The sequence below is a fragment of the Haliotis rufescens genome, unplaced genomic scaffold (genome assembly GCF_023055435.1).
Source record: "Haliotis rufescens isolate VD_foot unplaced genomic scaffold, xgHalRufe1.0.p SCAF_6, whole genome shotgun sequence".
Lineage (NCBI taxonomy): Eukaryota > Metazoa > Mollusca > Gastropoda > Lepetellida > Haliotidae > Haliotis > Haliotis rufescens.
Window position 1 is genome coordinate 19,179,275 of NW_025964334.1, and position 22,423 is coordinate 19,201,697.

The 22,423-nt window shown below is 42.3% G+C and overlaps 1 protein-coding gene across 1 annotated transcript in view; it reads right to left on the reverse strand.

Annotated features, from left to right (window-relative positions):
* Nucleotides 1–22,423, reverse strand: part of LOC124122949 (transmembrane 7 superfamily member 3-like) — a 38,700-nt gene that overhangs the window by 10,975 nt on the left and 5,302 nt on the right. Inside the window, exons 2-8 of the mRNA XM_046486154.2 lie at nucleotides 22,040–22,348; nucleotides 20,158–20,435; nucleotides 18,752–18,929; nucleotides 17,078–17,164; nucleotides 15,235–15,315; nucleotides 14,365–14,517; nucleotides 13,412–13,509 (exon numbers count right to left, since the gene is read on the reverse strand). Of these exons, the coding sequence (XP_046342110.2) occupies nucleotides 13,412–13,509; nucleotides 14,365–14,517; nucleotides 15,235–15,315; nucleotides 17,078–17,164; nucleotides 18,752–18,929; nucleotides 20,158–20,435; nucleotides 22,040–22,348 (1,184 nt within the window). The remainder of the gene's footprint in view (nucleotides 1–13,411; nucleotides 13,510–14,364; nucleotides 14,518–15,234; nucleotides 15,316–17,077; nucleotides 17,165–18,751; nucleotides 18,930–20,157; nucleotides 20,436–22,039; nucleotides 22,349–22,423) is intronic.

Genomic DNA, 22,423 nt, shown 5'->3' on the forward strand with positions numbered 1-22,423 from the left:
GAATAGAACAGGATCCGCTTCCACAATTCCTAACCAGCGGGAGCCCGACATCGCTGCTTGCAGCTATATTTATTATTATTATTATTATTTATTATTATTCCGCCGATTTTTGTTCCAATCCTACCTCCAAAACTACTGCTCAGAATCTCTTCAAAATTTCCACAAAGATAGCTCAGGTCCTGAAGCAGATACCACAAAAATCTCAAGACTCTAGACTCCAAGACTAAGGGCAGATAACTCAAAACAACTCTAAAAATCCCAATTTCAACAGCTCATAACTCCGCCACGAAAGCTCCAAAGACTTCCAAAATTCCTGAACAGATCCAGAATCAGAAGCCAAACAAAATCTCTACACATCCAATGTAGCCAAATTGCTTCGTTTGGCCTCCATATTGGATTAAGTGTTTTGGCACTGTTTTTTAGCAGATTTCTCAGTACTTGACTCCCCAAATCTCCTCAGCTCAAACTACCAGCTCAAAAGCTTCCAAACTCTCCACACTTTGGCTCCAAGTACCATACTAACAACTTCGAAGAAAAAATCGTCAGATATGTCTTCAATGGCCGCCATATTGACTGCAACTTCCGGCTCAAAGTCATTTTCAAACCTTTGAGAGGACATCTTTACGAAGCTCTGGCATTAGGAACTTATGAGGTAAGGCACTTGAACAACTTCTGTTGAGTCTTGCTTTGGTTGCTGAACAAGATCTCTTCTTGCTCTTATGTCAAAAGTCACGTGATGTGGCGGCCATATTGGATTTTGCTAGCCTCTCATATTTTTACTTTGCAAACTACGTAGTTGCTAAAGTTCTTGATAGAAAGTGCTACAAATTACCACAATGCACCAGCATCAGACGCTGAACATTTCATGTTCTTAGCTGTATGTCAATAGTTGCGTCATTTGGAGTCCATATTGGATTAAAGACCGTGAAAATGCCAAAAGTGATAAAAACGGCACAAAACAGCATATATCTCCGCCAAAATTGCTCCAATAGCTACCCTATTTTGCATGTGACACCGTCATGAGATACCGATCATTTTCGATCGGGCCGTCAAAATGGCTATTTCCAGCCGTTTGGCCGCCATCTTGGATTTAAGGTTTTCTTCGTCAGGTTGCCATGGAAACCAAACTTGACAACGGAATGCATTGATATTCACAGCACTATTAGATACAGATCATGGGAAGATGTCTGCAAAGTTTCAGCTCTGTAACTTAGATAGTTCGTGAGAAAATGACAAAACAGAGTTTTGGTGGACAGACGCGCGGACGGACGGCGGACATGCATATCATCAAAATTTACCTATACATATGCTAGAACTGGTCGGGGTAATGCATAATTACCAACCACTTCCACAATACATGCAATAACAGTCGCGTGAGAGCTCGCCAAAAAAAGTACATTTTCGTTTTACGGACCACCTAAATGACCTTGACCCCGTGACCCTGACCTTGAATTTTTTTTAATGGTTTTAGTCCAGCTACCCGATCCCGGGGTCAAAAGTGCCAAAATCGCAAAAATAACGATTTCTTATTAGGGCTCCTGCCTACAAGGCAAGAGCCCTATTGTAATTGTTCGATTTATTATTATTATTATTATTATTATTATTATTTATTATTATTCCGCCGATTTTTGTTCCAATCCTACCTCCAAAACTACTGCTCAGAATCTCTTCAAAATTTCCACAAAGATAGCTCAGGTCCTGAAGCAGATACCACAAAAATCTCAAGACTCTAGACTCCAAGACTAAGGGCAGATAACTCAAAACAACTCTAAAAATCCCAATTTCAACAGCTCATAACTCCGCCACGAAAGCTCCAAAGACTTCCAAAATTCCTGAACAGATCCAGAATCAGAAGCCAAACAAAATCTCTACACATCCAATGTAGCCAAATTGCTTCGTTTGGCCTCCATATTGGATTAAGTGTTTTGGCACTGTTTTTTAGCAGATTTCTCAGTACTTGACTCCCCAAATCTCCTCAGCTCAAACTACCAGCTCAAAAGCTTCCAAACTCTCCACACTTTGGCTCCAAGTACCATACTAACAACTTCGCAAGAAAGATACGTATGTGATATGTTGACCAGATAGCCCTTGTTCTGGCGATTCCAGAGCACCAAACGGTTTGTCTGTAGCTCAGTGGACAACGGAGCTACACCCTTTTGAAAACGGCACTCTTTGGCCCAGGTCCATAAACTTCAAACTTGCCAAATAGCACAACTCTAAATACCCGTAACTCCGAAACTACTCGTCCGATTTCGACCAGATTTTGTATATGTATATTGAGTGGGGATGTCTGCTACCACGACCAATTGTAGTGACTTAGGAATTAAAACAACGGAGAGAGAAATTATGCATAATTTATGTATAACAACATCTTTCAACATCTTGCTCCTAACCAGATCATTCTATAACTGGAAGACTAGGCAATCTTTAGTATTTACATGTGCAATTCGATATTGAAATGCAGTCACAAATCACAAATCCTACATACATCAAACTCTTATTTCACATGTTCTGGAAATGTCATTTAGTGGGGATGACATGGGTGCTTTACGAACGCTTCAAACATTTTTTAAAGTAAAAGACACTGAAAGAAGCAGCCATAGAATGACAAATAAGTCCCGTTCACTGCACTTCAATCGCCAGCAATACTCGTGCATACGATTCCGTTCTCTTGGCGCTATACGCTACACTATTGTCGGTATAGGTTTATTTATATAACAAACTACAGTCTGTAGTACGTGAGCTTTGTGTATAGTTTTAGGCTATGGACCACAGAAATCAGTTATCAGGGTCAATGAGATACAGTGTTAAAACAGCTGATGGACAACGCAAGCAGAAACGGACTATAGAAATACATTTACGTTTGCGCTCGTACGTTCAATGGTTCTGTATAGAAACTTGGAGTAAATATCAACATCGCATGTTTTGTTATGTCAAAGCTCATATCTGCATCAATTGGCGCGAATTCACAATACACATAGTCAGTTAAGCAAAGAACTGCGCATACATGTTTATTGGCCTCACAGTGTGTTAGCGTACCTCAGTCCCATGCGGCTTGGTCGGTCGGTCGGTCGGTCGGTTGCATATTGGAACGTGACCCACGTGCACGGTAATAGCGGGGTCGTCCGAGAGCCGCGTGTGGGGTGCTTCAGTCAAAACATGACCTACATCTCGCCCGAAGTGTTACCTCCTTCATAAATGCTGTTCAGACTGTGGGATTTACGGTAGGTTTGTGATTGAAAGTTTGATCTCGCTGAACTCTCCGATTAATGTACTATCTTTTAAACGTACTTGTCATAATTTTCTTACTACAACAGAAAGGTTCACTTCATGTTTCGACGATAGCGATTTCTATAGTCTGTTTCTGTATGGATTTTCTTCGCGCTATATGTTGTACTCTCTGCCAGCGGGAAGCACGCAGTTTTGCGCACATGCACGTATGGACGATAAATCCAGATGTGTGTAAAACACATAACAGAACCAGACACCTTGTATGACATGATGTATGGAGGGCATTAATGTTTTCAGATGGATCTATATCAACATCGTATTTTTTGTTCGTTAGTGGCTGACGTGGAAGCTCATATCTGCATTGGCGCGAATTCACAATACACACTGTCAATAGAGTTAAGGAAACACAGAATTGCGGAATGCATGTTTATTGACCGCACAGCGCGTTAGCTTGACCGAGGATGGGTCAGTCGAGTGCATATTGGAGCGTGAGCCACGGTAGCGTTTTGCGAGACGCGCTAATTAAGCTCCCGGTAGATTGTGTTAAACGCACAAACACTTATTCTTTCGGCTGGCACTGATACTAGGTAATATAGAAGATAGGAGAGCAGTATAATACTCGGCTACAGATGTTGATACTGTTGTAGTGGCGGGTAATGAAGGCTCCAGTTGCCAACGGGACGAATAGAGTTACCACCCTTAATAATGCCAAACTGGACCTGTGCCAAAATGGACTGTTTTTCACAGTCAAAACGGACAAGTTACATGTCACATAGTTAATAAAGGCTATATTATAATGATACACAGTAATGCACATATCCTTCTTGATACCGGTAGTGACTTGTAAGTAAACAGGAAAAATGACCTGTTTTAGAAGGTCCACACTTCTGAAGCTTCATAGGGCGCCAATTATGAATGACCATGACCTTGAATCATTGGTATCAAAGTAACACCACGTGGTTTCTTAGAACTGATTTCCACACTATCAAATTACCTTTTTATAATGCGAACCTGTTCATTATTGAAAATTCCATTTTGTTTCTGAGACATCCCTGATATATAGCCAACTTAAGGAAGTATTATTTACCAATATCATTATCGTTTAGAAACCAGTCCCTTTGTTTACTTACTTAAGTGTTATGATCTCTATTGCGTTTACAGCTAATTTTCTTTGAAACTTTGATAACAAAAGCTTGAAAGACTTGGGGTTTTCTTTGCTGATTGGTTGAATTGCTTCAATAAGAAGATGACAAGAGGTGACCGACATGTGTTGTTACTGTTAGATAATGTCCCAAGCCATCTCATCCCTTAGCACGTGTCAAATGTCAAGATCCATGTCCTGCCAATTACAATAACAAGTCACCAACACCTCTGCATGCTGGTATCTTCCATCCTGAACATACCCAGAGCCAAAATGGGAATTTATTTCTTGGTCAAAACGGACCAGTGAAATTTCCTATTGATAATCCAGATCAGCTTATACTCGTACACAGTATAGCACATATCCTTCCGCATATCCGAATGCTTTTATATAACAACAGGAGAAAATGCCTTAATGGTAATCAATTAGTTTGATTAAGAACTCAGTTTCAATGGTTTTTAGTACTCTGTATAACCAAAGTGCAATTTTACAAAAGTACATCTATGAATAGAACAGGATCCGCTTCCACAATTCTTACCAAGCGGGAGCCCGACATCGCTGCTTGCAGCTATATTTATTATTATTATTATTATTATTATTATTCTTTATTATTATTATTATTATTATTATTCCGGCGTTTTTTGTTCCAATCATAACTCAATAACTACAGCTCAGAATCTCTTCAAAATTGGTACCAAGGTTCCCAATGTTCTGAAGCAGATATCACAAAAATCCCAAGGCCGTAGGCCCAAAGACCAAGGGCAGATAACCAAAAAACAAGTATTTTTTGAAGATGTATGTAGCCCTATTGCTCCCTAACCGCTTGTCTGATTACTTTCAAAATTGGCATGTGTCTGTTGCTTTAGGTGCTTGATATATTTTGTTCTTTGACTTTGGCCATTGGTCACGTGGTTTGGCAGCCATATTGAGTTCAAGGTATTCACGGTGTTTTAGGGGTACGTGTCTTCAAAAGCATAGAACTCTGAATCCACTTAATGAAATGCTTCCAAACTTTCTGAGAATTGTCTCCATACAAAACAAATCAAAATTATAATACCTGTCATTGGCTTTCATTGGTAGTTGAGGCCAAATTGGATTTTGATCTTGATCATTTATTTTCACCGAAATTGTACTTTAAAGATCATATCTTGTAAGGTTCTTTACAGAAACTATTGAAAGTTTGCATGAAGTTAGTTTCACATATGTACCTCAATTTTTGTTCTATGTTGCATGCTAAAAGTAAAACTGCTTGGTGGTAATATTTGATTTTTTATTTCAAAATACTGAGAATGAAGTTCTCGTAAAATCTAAGTAGGATTATGTCCCTTTGACTGTCGACTACCCTTGAAGATGAGGGTTAGAATTGGTCTTCAGCATCTCATGCTTGTCTTCAGAGGCGATTATCGGGATCGGGTGGTCATGCTCCCTGACTTACTACTTTATTTCCCCAATTGCCAAATGCTACCGTACCTTACTTTTGACGGCATTGTTAAAGCAAATGATTTTTGAATTTCTTGCTCGGAAATGAGTTAAGAACACTCTAGCACACTCCAATTTTATAGAGGTGATGTCCTGCAAACGGTTAACTATCTTTTGACGTAGTTGGTACAAGCAAACCCTTTGAGGATTCGAACATGAGGATTCGAGTCGGAGATGGTTTTAGAACAGCTTTGGTGAGGTGAGGTGAAATTGAGTTTAACGTCGCGTCCAAGATTATTGCACTTATATAGCGACGTGCATGCACGTGTATGTGTGTGTGTGGCTGCTTGTACTAGTCCGGACTGATGCCGATTTATAGTGCTAGCTCACTGAGATACCATGCCGCAGTTTAACATGAATACCCCACTCAGACACAGTATACTGACTCCGAGCCGACCAGTCCTTGTTTTAGCCCCTTAATGCCGAGCGCCAGACAGGGTAACAACAAGTACAATCTTTTAACGTCTTTTTGTATGACGCGGCCCGGGATCGAACCCTGGACCTTCCGCTCTCCGGGCGGACGCTCTACCACAAGACCACGGAGGCGGTCAGAACAGCTTTGGACACCCAGCACATGCAAATGTCACATAGGCGATGCGGTGCCTACATTTGACGGCGTTGGTACAAGCAAACCATTTGAGGATTCGAACAAGGTGAAAGTCAAATATGGCTAAGGAACTCACTGGGACACATTTGGTGATGTCTCGCAAGCGGTTTCTTACGTTTGATGACGTTGGTACAAGCAAACCATTTGAGGATTCGAACATGGTCGAAGTCGGAAATTAGTTAAAACACCATGGGACACCAAGGCACATGTCAATTTCGTAGTGGTGATGTCTCGCAAGCAGTTCCTTACATTTGACGGCGTTGGTACAAGCAAACCATTTGAGGATTCGAACATGGTCGAAGTCAAACGTGGGTTAAAAACTCACTGGGACACATGTGGGGATGTCTCACAAGCAGCAAGCAGTTCCTTACATTTGTCGGCGTTGGTACAAGCAAACCCTTTGAGGATTCGAACATTGCCAAAGTCAGAAATGACTTGAGAAGACCGGAACCACCAATTTCTTAGCGGCGATGTCCCTCAAGCGCTGCATACATTAGACGGCCTTGGTTCAAGCAAACCATGTAAGGATTCGAACATGGTCGAGGTCGGAAATGAATTAAGTAATCCTCTGACACTCCGGCACGCCAATAACGTAGCAACGGTAGCGGTAGCGGTAGCGGTAGGTATCTTTTAAGGCGTTGGTACAAGCAAACCATTTGAGGATTCGAACATGGTCGAGGTCGGAAACGGGTTTACAACGCCAATTTCATAGCAACGATGTTTTGCAATCGGTGACGATCTTTTTTTCGTCGTTGGTACAAGCAAACCCTTTCAGAATTCGATGATGTTCGAAAATGGGTTTATTATACCCCCTTAGACACCCCGAAAACATGCAGAGTTCGTAGCGGTGATATGCCGCAAGCGGTGCCTTACTTTTGACCTCATTGGTACAAGCAAACCATTTGAGGATTGAGGTCTGAAATGTGTTAAGAATGAGTGAGTTGGGTCGCCGCTTTCAACAGTATTCCAGTTGTATCACGTTGTGTCAGCTTTATGTGGGAGGAAAGCCTAAAGTGAGGCAGTGCTTATAGGCGCTTACCACTTTGGTGAAACCCACATAATCGGGGTGAACCGGGATTTCCAAGGGACGCGACTGCAGCGAATTGCGAGGCGACTTGGCCAACCGCGCCCTCGAAATGTGTCGAGGGCACCCTGAGACGCTGGTAGCGGCCTACGCCAATTTCGTGGCGGCGCTGTCCCGCATGCGGTGCGTATCTTTTAACGGATTCGGTTGGAGCTAACCTTTTCAGAATTCGAACATGGTCGAGGTCGAAAATGGGTATATCGCACCCCCAGAACTCCCCCAGAACAGGCCAATTTCTTGCGGCGATATCCTGCCTGGCTGCGGTGACTATGTTTTACGAGGTTGGTACAAGCAAACCGTTTGAGGATTCGAACATGGTCTAGGTCTGAAATAGATTTAGAACACTCTGATTCACTCTGGCACGCTCAATTTCGAAGCGGTGACGACCTGCAAATGGTGACTATCTTTTGACTGAGTTGGTACAAGCAAACCCCTTGTGGATTCGAACATGAGGATTCGAGGTCGTAGATAGGTTTAGAACAGCCTTTGACACCCGGCACATGCGAATGTCATAGCGGCAATGTCCGCAACCGCTGCCTACATTTGACGGAGTTGGTACAAGCAAACCAGTTTAGGATTTAAACATGGTCGAAGTCAGAAATGGGTTTAGAAGATAAAGGGTATACCCCAGAGCCATCAATTTCGTAGCGGCGATGTCCCGCAAGCGCTGCTTAAATTAGACGCGATGGTACAAGCAAACCATATAAGGATTCAAACAAGGTCGAGGTCGGAAATGAGTTAAGTAGCCCTCTGACACTCCGGCACACGCCAATTTCGTAGCGGCAATGTTCTTCAAGTGGTGTCTGTCTTTTGACGGCGTTGGTAGAAGCAAACCATTTGAGGATTCGAACATGGTCGATGTAGGAAATTGGTTAAAACACTATGGGACACCCAGGCACATGTCAATTTCGTTGTGGTGATGTCTCACAAGCAGTTCCTTACATTTGACGGCGTTGTTACAAGCAAACCATTTGAGGATTCGAACATGGTCAAAGTCAAACGTGAGTTAAAAACTCACTGGGACACATGTGGTAATGTCTCGCAAGCGGTTCCTTGCATGTGACGGCGTTGGTACAAGCAAACCATATGCGGATTCGAACATGGACGGCGTCTGAAATGGGTGTAGAACATCCCGGGACGTTCTGGGACACGTCAATATCGTAGAGGCTATGTCTTGCAAGCGTTTCCTTACTTTGGACGGCATCGGTACAACCAAACCAATTGGGGATTCGAACATGGACGAGGTCGGAAACAGGTTCAGCACCTTATCTAAGCAATGCGACAGAAACCCGGGGTCCTGGCCAAGTCAGAACACTAATCCGTTTGACTGTAGCTCAATGGACAAGGGAGCTACGCTCCCGGACTATTTGACCCCCTGCCACCCGGCCTGCCACCCGGCCTGTCACCCTGCCTGTCACCATGCCACAAGCTGCCGTACAACAGACCTCTGAATAGCAGACCTTTAAACACTTGTAACTTGGAAACTACTGGTCCGATTTTGACCAAATTTTGTGTGTGTATGTAGAGTGGGATCGTAGAGGCGATGTCTTGCAAGCGTTTCCTTACTTTTGACGGCGTCGGTACAACCAAACCAATTGGGGATTCGAACATGGACGAGGCCGGAAACAGATTCAGCACTTTATCTAAGCAATGCGACAGAAACCCGGGGTCCTGGCGAAGTCAGAACACTAATTCGTTTGACTGTAGCTCAATGGACAAGGGAGCTATGCTTCCGGACTATTTGACCCCCTGCCACCCTGCCTGCCACCCGGCCTGCCACCCGGCCTGTCACCATGCCACAAGCTGCCGTACAACAGACCTCTGAATAGCAGACCTTTAAACACTTGTAACTTGGAAACTACTGGTCCGATTTTGACCAAATTTTGTGTGTGTATGTAGAGTGGGATCGTAGAGGCGATGTCTTGCAAGCGTTTCCTTACTTTTGACGGCGTCGGTACAACCAAACCAATTGGGGATTCGAACATGGACGAGGCCGGAAACAGATTCAGCACTTTATCTAAGCAATGCGACAGAAACCCGGGGTCCTGGCGAAGTCAGAACACTAATTCGTTTGACTGTAGCTCAATGGACAAGGGAGCTATGCTTCCGGACTATTTGACCCCCTGCCACCCTGCCTGTCACCCTGCCCCAAGCTGCCGTACAGCAGACCTCTGAATAGCAGACCTTTGAACACTTGTAACTCGGAAACTACTGGTCCGATTTTGACCACATTTCGTGTGTGTATGTAGATTGGGATCGTCTAGATTATTATTGTGTTCATATTGTCCTATTGTAATTGTTCGATTTATTATTAGGGCTCTATGCCCTGGGACACCCTTGTACACGTCAATTAAGTAGCGGCGTCCTTATTTGACGGCATTGGTACAAAGAATCCATTTGAGGATTCGAATATGAAGAAGGACTGGAATGGGTTCAACACCCAAGAATGCTCTGGCTCCCGCCAATTTTGTCAAAACGGACTGATGGCATATGAAGTAATAAATTACACTATAACATATTCATGTGCACTGCATTATAAAGTGGATTCAAATGACTGGAACTAAATGATTTATTGGTATGAGGGGCGGCCGGGTAGCCTTGTGGTCGTCACACCGAAAACCCGGGTTCGATTCCTGACATGGGTACAATGTGTGAAACCAATTTCTGGTGTCCCCCGCCGTGATATTGCTGGAATATTGCTAAAAGCGGCGTAAAACCATACTCACTCACTTACTAGTGGCGTGAGATGTATTTTGTCCCGCTGCTCTGAAACCGTTACTCCGATTACTTTCACACTCTACGTGTGCCTGCTGCTTTAGATGCTTGACATCTTTTGTTCTTTATCTTTGGCCACTGGCCACGTGGTTTGGCAGCCATTTTGGATTCAGGGTTTTCACAGTGTCTTCGAACATGGACGGCGTCAGAAATTGGTGTAGAACATCCCGGGACGTTCTGGGACACATCACTGTCGTAGAGGCAATGTCTCGCAAGCGTTTCCTTACTTTTGAAGGCGATGGTACATGCAAACCATATGCAGATTCAAACATGGACGGCGTGTAGAATGGGTTCAGGACATCCCAGGACGTTCTGGGACACGTCAATGTCGTAGAGGCGATGTCTCACAAGCGTTTCCTTACTTTAGACGGCATCGGTACAACCAAATCAATTGGGGATTCGAACATGGACGAGGTCGGAAACAGTGTCAGTACTTTATCTATGCAATGCGACAGAAACCCAGGGTCCTGGCCAAGTCAGAACACTCATCCGTTTGACTAGCTCAATGGACATGGGAGCTACGCTCCCGGACTAGTTGACCCCCTGCCACCCGGCCTGCCACCCGGCCTGTCACCCTGCCACAAGCTGCCGTACAGCAGACCTCTGATTAGCAGACCTTCGAACACTTGTTACTCGGAAACTACTGGTCCGATTTCGACCAAATTTCGTGTGTGTATGAAGAGTGGGATCGTCAAGATTATGATGGTAATCATATTGTCCTATTGTAATTGTTTGATTTATTATTAGGGCTCTATGCCTCGGGAAACCCTTGTACACGTCAATTAAGTAGCGGCGTCTATATTTGACGGCACTGGTACAAAGAATCCATTTGAGGATTCAAATATGAACAAGAACTGGAATGGGTTCAGATCATGCAAGAATGCTCTGGCTCCCGCCAATTTTGTCAAAACGGACTGATGACATATGAAGTAATAAATTACACTATTACATACTCATGTGCACTGCATTTATAAAGTGGATTCAAATTGACTGGGACTAAATGATTTATTGGTATGAGGGGCGGTCGGGTAGCCTTGTGGTTAAAGCGTTCGCTCGTCACGCCGAAAACCTGTCAATTCCTGACATGGGTACAATGTGTGATACCAATTTCAGGTTCACCGCCGTGATATTGCTGGAATATTGCTAAAAGCGGTGTAAAACCATACTCACTCACTCACTAATGGCATGAGATGTATTTTGCCCCGTTGCTCTGAAACCGCTACTCCGATTACTTTCACACTCTACATGTGCCTGCTGCTTTAGGTGCTTGACATCTTTTGTTCTTTAACTTTGGCCATTGGCCACGTGGTTTGGCAGCCATTTTGGATTCAGGGTTTTCACAGTGTCTTTTGGGTACACAGGTCTTCAAAAGCATACGACTCTGAATCCACCACATGAAATGCTACCAAACTTTCTGAGATTTGTCTCCGTACACAACATATCAAACATTGATATATTTGATGGGATAGTTATTAGTTGCGGCCATATTTGATTTTGATTTTCATACCCCCCGGCGTTCCATCAACTCATCAAAGGCCCCAATCAGCCATAATCCCGTTGTTTATATTACTGGCTTCATCCTTTGTTTCTGTCACTGACTTCACCGACGATTGTCATCACTACCCTTTTGTGTACATAACAGGCTTCTCTACTCCAGTATAACAATATCTACTCTACTGCATAAACATTGCCTCCTACTTGTATAGATACTTGTCAACCACACTCTATATCAGCAAAACCAAACTCTGTATATCACTTGCTTGATAACTGTGATAGAACCTAAACCGAAACGTCACTCTTAATTGTAATAAAGAAGTTGTTCATCCATACATTCTTATCCTCACTTAGTACTCCAACTTCTAAATGCCTATCAAAGAAGAAGTCAGTGAAATATCAAATTATTAATTACATTATACAATACTCTTAAGCACTGTATTATAAAGCGGATTCGAGTAGGCTGAAACCATATGACTCAGTAATTCTCGATATCATAGAGCCCGACATCGCTGCCCGCAGCTATATTTGTTGTTGTTATTGTCATATCATCCACCGTTTTATATACCGCAGGTATACAGGTACTAGTATCTGCTCAAATGCGTTTTTATTTGTTCCCTGGCCAGTGCATCCATTTGCCTTCCAGTTATCATTCTCAACTCCCTGGGGAGTATACAACCCAAGCTGCCTACGGGTGCTAGAGGGCTTTTACATCCACCTCACATATCGGGTACCTATTCCTTGCTGAAATGTTGTCAAAATTGTGCCCAAAGTTGAGGAATTGACCTCCAGGCAATGTTCAAATGCCATGCCCCTGATGCTTGTGCTGCGCCAATCTCATTAAAATCAGATCTTAGTTCTCGCTACCGCTAAACAAAGATCTGAGGACATCCCATTATGGGTCATGTCAGACCGACCTTGCGCGAACTTTGATCAACCAATGGAATAACTGACGAGAAGTCAACATTAGCCAATCAGAAGGCAGCTTACTCGTGCTTTACGGCACTAATTTCAAATTGGTGAATACGCTTCGAAACATATTTTGACAAATTCTCGATTAAAAATTGGAAACCTGAACAAATGAACATTCTGGAATGGCTAATATATGGTCTAGATTGTATGGATTCAGTCGTTAACCTAGTAACTGTTGTTCGGAATACCCTGTGTAAAAAGTTTTCGGGGTTGCATGATAAGAAATCACATTCCGACTGTCACTTTCATGACTGGTAAGCGACGCTCTGATGTTGGGTGAAAGGTCGTTCTGACGTGACCCCTAATTGGATGTCCTGAGATCTTTGTTTAGCGGTAGCGAGAACTAAGATCTGATTTTAATGAGATTGGTGCTGCGCCAGCTTCAAGTCCGGCAATTATTTCTTGCATTATTCATTAGTCTTGGCATGATGATTTTCACAATTCACTTCGTTCGGTTTTAATAGGAGCCCCTCTGTCAATTTTCTAAGTGCCTAGGATGCTTATTTTGGTGTCTATGGTAAGTAATACTTTTGCTAAAAGAAATATGATGTCTAAGTGAGCCAGTGTATTTATGATTTAAGAGGGCCATTGGCGCTGTAAAACAAAGATTTCCTCAAGCAATACGTACAGTTTTGGTGAAGCACAGCAGAAACACGGGCATGATGAGAAGTCCACAGGTGAAGGTCAAGCCATAGGTCACGGTTGTGTGCCAGTAGGACAGGTTGCCTGAAATCAGACAAAAGTCTAACTGAAACTTGAGCCTCAAAAAACACTGTTCTCAACGTGTAGTCCAACAAAACAGTTCCAGAAAGAGGGTGTTATGTTTAGTTTGTTTGCAAATGGCAGCAGGACTCCTCTGAGGTGAGGTGAATGGGGTTTCACGTCGGGTTCAAGATTATTGCACTTGATTATTGCAAGATTATTGAAGCTTGAAATAGCGACGTGCATGCACGTGTGTGTGTGTGTGGCTGCTTGTACTAGTACGGATTGAAGCCGATTTTATAGTGCTCACCAACTTAGGTACCATGCTACAGTTTAACATGAAAATCCCACTCAGACACAGTATTCTGACTCTGAGTTGATCGGTCCTTGTGTCATCCCCTGAATGCTGAGTGCCAGGCAGGGTAACAACAAGTACATTCTTTTCATGTCTTTCAGAATGACTCGGCCAGGGATCAAACCCCGGACCTTCCACTCTCTTGGCGGATGCTCTACCACGAGACCATGGAGACGGTCTGAAGTAACCCCATCTGGATTCTCAAATTGTCCGGGAACTTGTTCCATAGAAGGAAATACGCAAATACTAGTGAGCCCCCACTCTAGTTTTGCGATGTTCATTGAAGTGATTTCTGCTGGAGTTTCTAAACATTTCTACATTTCAATCCAATTTAAAGTCAGGAAACTTACTTTTACATTAGTAATAACAATAACAACAACAATAATAATAATAATAATTTGTAGCCAATCAAATAAATAGCTACAAAATTATAACTTACAAAATTAATTCACTCTGGGCAGATAATCTGTAATTACTCATATCTCACAGGTCATTATCTCAAAAAAATTTATTGGCATGCTTACCAAACGGAGTGAAGAACAGGAGACTGGACACGAGGTAGCCGGCAGTGAGGCCGACAAGAAGAACAGACACCACAGGAAGGCCGCAGTAGTACCAGAACACCAGGAACATGGCCCCTCCCACTACACCCACGGCAACACTGGCACCAACAGCAGCTGCAACAACAACACAATCACCTAGCACCCTCACATACAAATCATCACCATCATCATCAGCAGCAGCAGCAACAACACAATCACCTAGCACCCTCACATACAAATCATCACCATCATCAGCAGCAGCAGCAGCAACATCACAAATTAACAACATGATTGTAACCATCGACATGCACGGAAAATTCAGTGAATCATTATTCAATAATTATAATTGTTCAGGACTGGTCATTTATTATTTATTATTTATTATTTATCATTTATCATATGGGTGGGCTAGGAAGTGGGCTGGTGGGATTGGTCTTAGGATACTATTTTGTTAACATTATTATGACCCCCATTTCAATTAACATTTTTCATCCAACCCCTTCACCCCATCCACCCCAAATACATGTAGCATGTTCATGACCCCCTCCCCACCCCCTAAAAAATGACCAGTCTCTAAATAATATTTAAAATTATTTTTTTTATAAAAAAATAAAACTGTGTCAAATGTCCCCACCAATAAAGTTTTGATAAATTTTGGCGTCTCCTTTTCGCTGTGTCACTTTTTCAAGACATCTTTCCACCCCACCCCACCCCACCCCATCCCCCCCCACCCCACCCCAACTAACACCTCACCCTTAATAAATCCCCTGTGGTAAAGGACCACTCCCTTGAGTGTGAATATCTGTGTTCCATGTCATCACACATTATGTGCTGCCTATATTCTGTACAAACCTTCGGAGTTGAGTTCTGACAGTCTTGTGATCATGACATAAGATATCAATGCAAAGGCCAAGAATCCAAATAGGAAAAATTCTGAAAGAGAAAAAAGAAAACACATTTGTTTGTTTGTTTTATCCAAGTCAGAAAACGTCCAGCAATATGCGAGGCACGGGTGGCCCAGTCGTCAAAGGCACCGCAATTCACAATGCAGAATTGCATCTCTGGGCACACCATAAACCTATGATGTTGGGTTTGAATCCCAGTTCACCCCAATTATGTTTCTGGGTTTGTCAGTACCAAACATGAATTTTAGAAAAGTTCTATGTCTAAAACCTTCATCACTTCTTGTTTTCATCCCACATTAGCTGGCACATGTCATATAACTGAAGTACTGTTGAAAGCCGCCCCGTGAAGATCCGGGGTAGAATAGGTCTTCAGCGACCCATACTTGCCGTAAAAGGCGACTTTGCTTGTCGTAAAAGGCAACTAACGAGATCGGGTGGTCAGGCTCCCTGACTTGGTTGATGCATGTCATCGATCCCAATTGCGTGGATCGATGCTCATGATATCAATCACTGGATTGTCTGGTCCAGACTCAATTATTTATGGACCACCGTCATATAGCTGGAATATTGCTGAGTGCGGCGTTAAACAACAAACAAACAAACAAACTGTTAAGCGGCGTTAAACCGACTTACTCACCCACTCCAGCTATATCACTTAAGTCTGACAAACTAGAGGTTAATATCATGAGCAACATGTATGTTGACACACACGACACAAATCAATGAGTCGGACCACCTGATCCACTCAAGGTGTTCTTACAGCCAGCAATAGTGTGATTGAGGAACATTAGCATGCTGCTACAAAGAAACGTTTTACAAAAATTACACCAATGATTAAATATCCAAACAAACGATACTCAACTTTTAATAAGAAATATTCCTGCCATTCCAGGTATGAGCCGAAAGGGACACCCTGTTTGGAGATTTTGTCATACCCCACTGAGATACCATGACACAGTTTAACACGAATACCCCACTCAGACAAAGTATACAGACTTCGAGCCGACCAGTCCTGGTTTTAGCAGGCTAACAACATGTACAATCTGTTAACGTTATCACGCAGTCAGGGATCAAACCCCCAACGTTCCATTCTCTGAGCGGATGCTCTACCACTAGACCACGGAGGCTAGGGCTTGGACGAGTCTAAATTTACTACCCGGGTACCCGACCCCCTATTACCCGACCCTACCCGGGTACCCGCTGTAGGTCTCAAGAGATAGGTAAAACATGCCTGAATAGGAATAGATTGACCATACTCCTGTCTAGATAAATTTAGATACACGTATAATCCGATCTGGTCATGCATACACTGAAGTTGACTGATGTTTTATCATTATGCAAACATATAAAGTCAGAAGGAATGTGTGCAAAGTCAGAAATAAATGTGAACATTTATCACTTATAGTGTAACCATAGAGTTCTGGATAATGTTTGCCATTAAACAATGTAATCACGTGACTAACCACAGGTCTGGGTAGTCCTGTGGGTACCCGGGTCCTACTCAGTACCCACCGATCCAAGTACCCGAGTTACCCAGCCCAGCCCTAACGGAGGCCTTCACTCTTTTGCAATGGAACATTCCTAATTTCATTTGTGTAAGTACCAATTTCCAGGAGTCCTTGAGCCATTTCTCTATCAAAAGCTGAGTAGTATATTTCCTATTGCCAATGGCTACTGAATCCTCAAGTTCTGCTGAAGTTTATCAATCTGGCTGTCATCTTTTCTGTACAAATGTTATTATGATGACAACAGATCCATATCAAAACTATTTGTAAATTCATCATACCAACCTGTTTTTATGTATCTATGTCCAAGAAAACAGAGAAATAATCCGCAGATTGCACTGACGATGGCTATTACAACATCAACAGCATCAACTGTAACGACAAGGTATATATATCTGCATGTACTCATTGTCACACAATTACTGCTGCTTGTATTATGTCATAAATAAATTGCAAGTGATTCCGTGGCATTTGACAGGCTAACTAAGCGATTCTTTGAGCAATTAAAAATTAGGACATGCCATTAACTGACTAATGTTTCCTGATTGGCTGATAAAAGTGAGTGAGTGAGTGAGTGAGTATGGTTTTATGCCGCTTTTAGCAATATTCCAGCAATATCACGGCGGGGGACACCAGAAATGGGCTTCACGCATTGTGCCCATGTCGGGAATCGAACCCGGGTCTTCGGCGTGACGAGCGAACGCTTTAACCACTAGGCTACCCGACCGCCCCGGCTGATAATAGAATGGGCAGGGTTTATTTTGCATAATTGCACTGAATTATGATGTTGCCGCAATGCTAGTCAGTGACCTTAAAATATATACATATATATTTTATTTTATGATAAAGCCACACCATATTTTTAGTTGCTTTAGTGATCCACCAACAGTAAATTTTGTTAAAATGGGAAAAAAATAGAATTCATAATTTCCCTTTTTTTCACCCTGCAGATAAGCTGATACTATATTGCACCAAGAATGACTTCGGAACAAGGCCCCACTATTACTGTATTCAACGTAATAAATGCCCAGTGCGCTCTCAAAATCTCTCAAAATTAGAAATAGGGGCTCTTATCAGAATATTATGTTGGTAAAAGATAAATTTCGTGGTCTATGCTGACAGCCTGAAATGATACAAAAGAAAAGTCTGTGCGTATTATACACGACAGATATATTTTTCCAGAATGTAATTGCCCATAATTAAGGGTGCATACAACACACGAGTGTGTATTATACACGAATAAATAAGTCTTGTGTACATTGATCAATCGGAAGGGGTGCTAATTGGGATTGTTCACTTGTCAATATATTAACAAATATCGCCGTGGGCGCTTATTAGAGCGGGGCGCATATTATGTTGAATACGGTAATAATTTTGCATCAAGCAGTTCTATATGTTTAGCAACTAGCAATCCGATAAACATTACACAGACTCTCCCTGCCCTGACATCTACCGATATGATGAACTAGATTATACATTATTGACTGACTGACTGAGTTTGTTTTTACGCCACTTTTAGCAATACTCCAACAATATCATTGTGGGGGACACAAGAAATGGGCTTCACACATTGTACCCATGTCTGGAATCGAACACAGGTCTTTGGCGTGACGAGCGAACCCTTTAACCACTAGGCTACCCGACCGTCCCTTGTACATTATTGTATGAGGGAAGGGAGATTACTCTAATTCCCTTTGCCAATCATATTGTTCCAAGTAAAAATTTCAATTTCAAATAATCTGAATTGCTTCTTTTATTCACCTACCAACAGGTATTTCCTATACAAAATCTGCAAAGCAAGTAAAAAGTGTGGCCTGACCTTGAATAATAATTCCAGAACGAAAACAGAAACCGATTATGTGCCCAGTTGTGTGGATATTTTCAATGACATAAGCCCATGATCTTTTGTAGAGCCAACAATGAATATACTGTTGGAGAACAATAATTTAAAGCCCCTACCACTCCTGGAACACGAGCCATCTTGGAACTGACAGGAATAGGTGTGAGCAGGAACATATATGGCTGAAGTTCCAGCCTTGGTATCCGTGACGACAATGGTCAACACAAGTCCCTGGCCCACTGCCGATGACATTGACCCCACCGACTTGGTCGACCCAGTGTTGGTGATAGTCATCAGCTGAATAGAAGAGAAAAAATGAAAAAGAAAAGAAAATACTTGCTTATCTTGTAGGGCTGGGACAAGTCCAAATTTACTACCCAGGTACCCACCCCGTTATTACCCGACCCGAGCCGGGTACCCGCTGTACGTCTCAAGAGATAGCTACAAACTGTCCGATTGGGTAAAGTTTGACAGTAGCCCTCGCAAATTGTTTTTAAATACACGTGTAAAACGAACTGGTCATGCATACACTGAAGTTGACTGCATGAAGTTTTATCTTTTTTTCATATAAAAGTCAGAAGGAATAGTCAGAAAGAAATGGGAACATTAGTGACTTGTAGTGTGTAGTTGAGTTTTAGATAAGTTTTGTCATTAAACGATATATCCCATGACTAACCATGGGTCCGGGTAGTCCTGTGGGTACCCGGGTCCTGCTCAGTACCCACCCGACCCGAGTACCCGAGTTACCCGTCCCAGCCCTAGTGTCTGAGATGCAGGTTTAGTTAACCTAGTATGACATTGTGAAGGGAGATAATGGCCAGCCTGCTGAGATCATGGGGACATCATGGTGACATTGCTTATCTTGTTTATTGAGACACAAGGGTAAAACGAGACTTGAGAACAATGATGATGGTGCATGATAGTATTGATATTGACTTCTTTTATCCACACAGAACTATCAAAATCAAAACAGTTTGAATATAAAGCTCATCCATTTATTTTTATTTCCCCAATAACCATGACAATGTTTAGACAATAACGTGTGTATTTAGATGGAACAACATCTAGATCTTGAATGACTCCAGCCATCAGATACAGGTACCATTAGAATCAGTCACTTATAGTGAATGAGTGAGTGAGCGAGTATGGTTTTACGCCGCTTTTAGCAATATTCCAGCAATATCACGACGGGGGACACCAGATATGGGCTTCACACATTGTACCCATGTCGGGAATCGAATTCGGGTCTTCGGCGTGACGAACAAATGATTTAAACACTAGGCTACCCGACCGCCCCCAGTCACTTATAGGGCTAGGGAGAACATTAACAATAGGGCTGGGACGAGTCCAAAGTTACTACCCGGGTATCCGACACCCTATCACCCGACCCTACCCGGGTACTCACTGTCATGCCATGACAGATCAACTGTAGTTATATGAAAGAATTGATCTATATATCCAAAGTTAAATGTCCCTTGTTTTTGTCACTAGTACGAGCATAAACTACTACAGCAAAAACCTTCACCTTTATCCCATTCTCCATAACGACACGGGCATTTAACATCTTCCGAATATTGGCGAGAAATGTGTCTTCTGATTGGTCCATCTCGGGCAGGAAGAAGACGTAAATGTCATAGGACAGCTGCTGCTGATGGTCTTCACAGCTGTCTTCCTGACCCTGCCTCACAAACCCCAGATTGGCCCACTGGAACTGGAACTGTGTGGAGTACTTGAAGGTCTTCAAGTGAATGTTGGGGTCATTTTCAAGCTTGAAGATTTCATTGCAGCCGCCTGGCAGTGGATCTGAAGATGAAGACAGAGCTCCAGACAAGACATGTTTTTAAAAAAAAAAAAAAGACCAGCTTTTGCTAGTTTGAGGAATAAACAATGATTGATTAACTCACATATGTTTACAAAGCATTCATGAAAAAGAAGGAGAAGTGGTCCTGAAATGTTGCAATCTCATTAAAATCAGATCTTAGTCTTCGCTACCGCTAAACAAAGATCTGAGGACATCCCATTATGGATCATGTCAGAACGACCTTTCGCGAAATTTGACCGACCAATGAAATGACTGACAAGAAATTGACATTGGCCAATCAGAGGGCAGCTTTCTCAAGCTTTACGACACTAGTTTTAAACTGGCGACTACACTTCAAAACATATTTCGACGTATTCTCGATTGAAAAAAATAAAACTCATAAGAACATTATTTTGGAATGGCTTATAGATGGCCTTGATTGTATGGAAATAATCATAAAACCCGTAACTGTCGTTTGGAATACCCCGTGTTAAATATATCGTGGTTGCATGATTAGAAAACACGTTTCGACTGTCACTTTCATGATCTGGTAAGCAACGCTCTGATTTGTTGGATGAAAGGTCATTCTGATGTGACCCGTAATGAGATGTCCACAGATCTTTGTTTAGTGATAGCGAGAAATAAGATCTGATTTTAATGAGATTGGAAATGTTGTTACAAACGAAAAGAAGCTTGGTGTCAAATATTCATGTCCCCACAACTGACCTTGAAAGGCTCTGAAGGTCACTATACAAATGTGTACTTTAGCTTATATATATGTTTCTGCTTACAAATTTCCAACAATTTTTTGTTCTTCATTTATCAAAAATTCTGGTAGTGGTATTTCAGGTATGTGTATGTTGTTTAATGTCCCATCCCTTTGTCATTCAGTGGAGGGTAACCCCAAAATAGGAGTCTCACGACTAGGGTCGACAAAACATACACATAGTTGGGGAGGGTCATAAATAAATTGTACAAAGACCCAGGAGGGTCACCCAAAAATATGGCAAACATTAGGGAAGGGTCATTTTTGTCAGTACATTAATGTATCAAAAAAATCTTACAGGTTCTACTACACCAAATCAGAACCAGTTGGGACAGTGCGGTTTTCGTAGGGAGCCTTCAGTGCAGATCGAGAGATATCTGCAGGCTGTGATTGGAGGATATTGTGTAAGATTTTTGTGTCTTTTAAATGTACATCCATCCAGTTATTAAAACTGACCATGTTTTTCTTTATTTAGTACTGTCTTTTTCAACATGATGACTTATGCTGAATGTGACCACAGCTATTTTCAAGTAGGTGATATTTGGTGCGAAACTGGGGGTGGTGTGTTTAGCTTCCTGTACTCTAAAAAGGAACTGGCTAAGCTAGTCAATTTTTTTTTTTATTGCTGCTCTAAGGCCAAACTTTGCACACATGTACAGGTAATAGCTGTTGAATGCTTAGTTAAATTTCTTTTAAAATATAACGTTACTATAGAAGTCTTTGGGAAAACATTTGGTTGTGTGTAACCTACACACACTAACCCCCGCACAATATATGAGCTGTCCCTAAAACAAGTAATGAGAAGGGTTATGATAATCTATATCACCACAAGAAGCTCACCAGAAGGGGTGTGAAGGTCAGCCGATACCAGGACACTGAGAGAAGTGTTGACATCAGACTTCAAGTACATGGTTGCACTGGTATCACCAACTTTCAACAGTGTCAGTATTCCAAGATGGCTGCCCATGATGGTAACAGTCTCATCAAAGGTTTGTGTTGAGGAAATTGACACATTCTCATATTGACTGTGTGCTTGGAAGAGGACAACGCTAAAGTTTGAGGGGATGTCCCCCACAGTGACAGCAGTCTCATTCTGGCCTAGCAAGGACACAACGGTTGCATTCCCCGGTTCTATGATGACATCTTTTCCTGAAACATTCAAAGGAAGGGATCCTTGAGCTTTTTCCTGTTGTGTTTCAATCTACGGACCAAGTTTGTATGTTT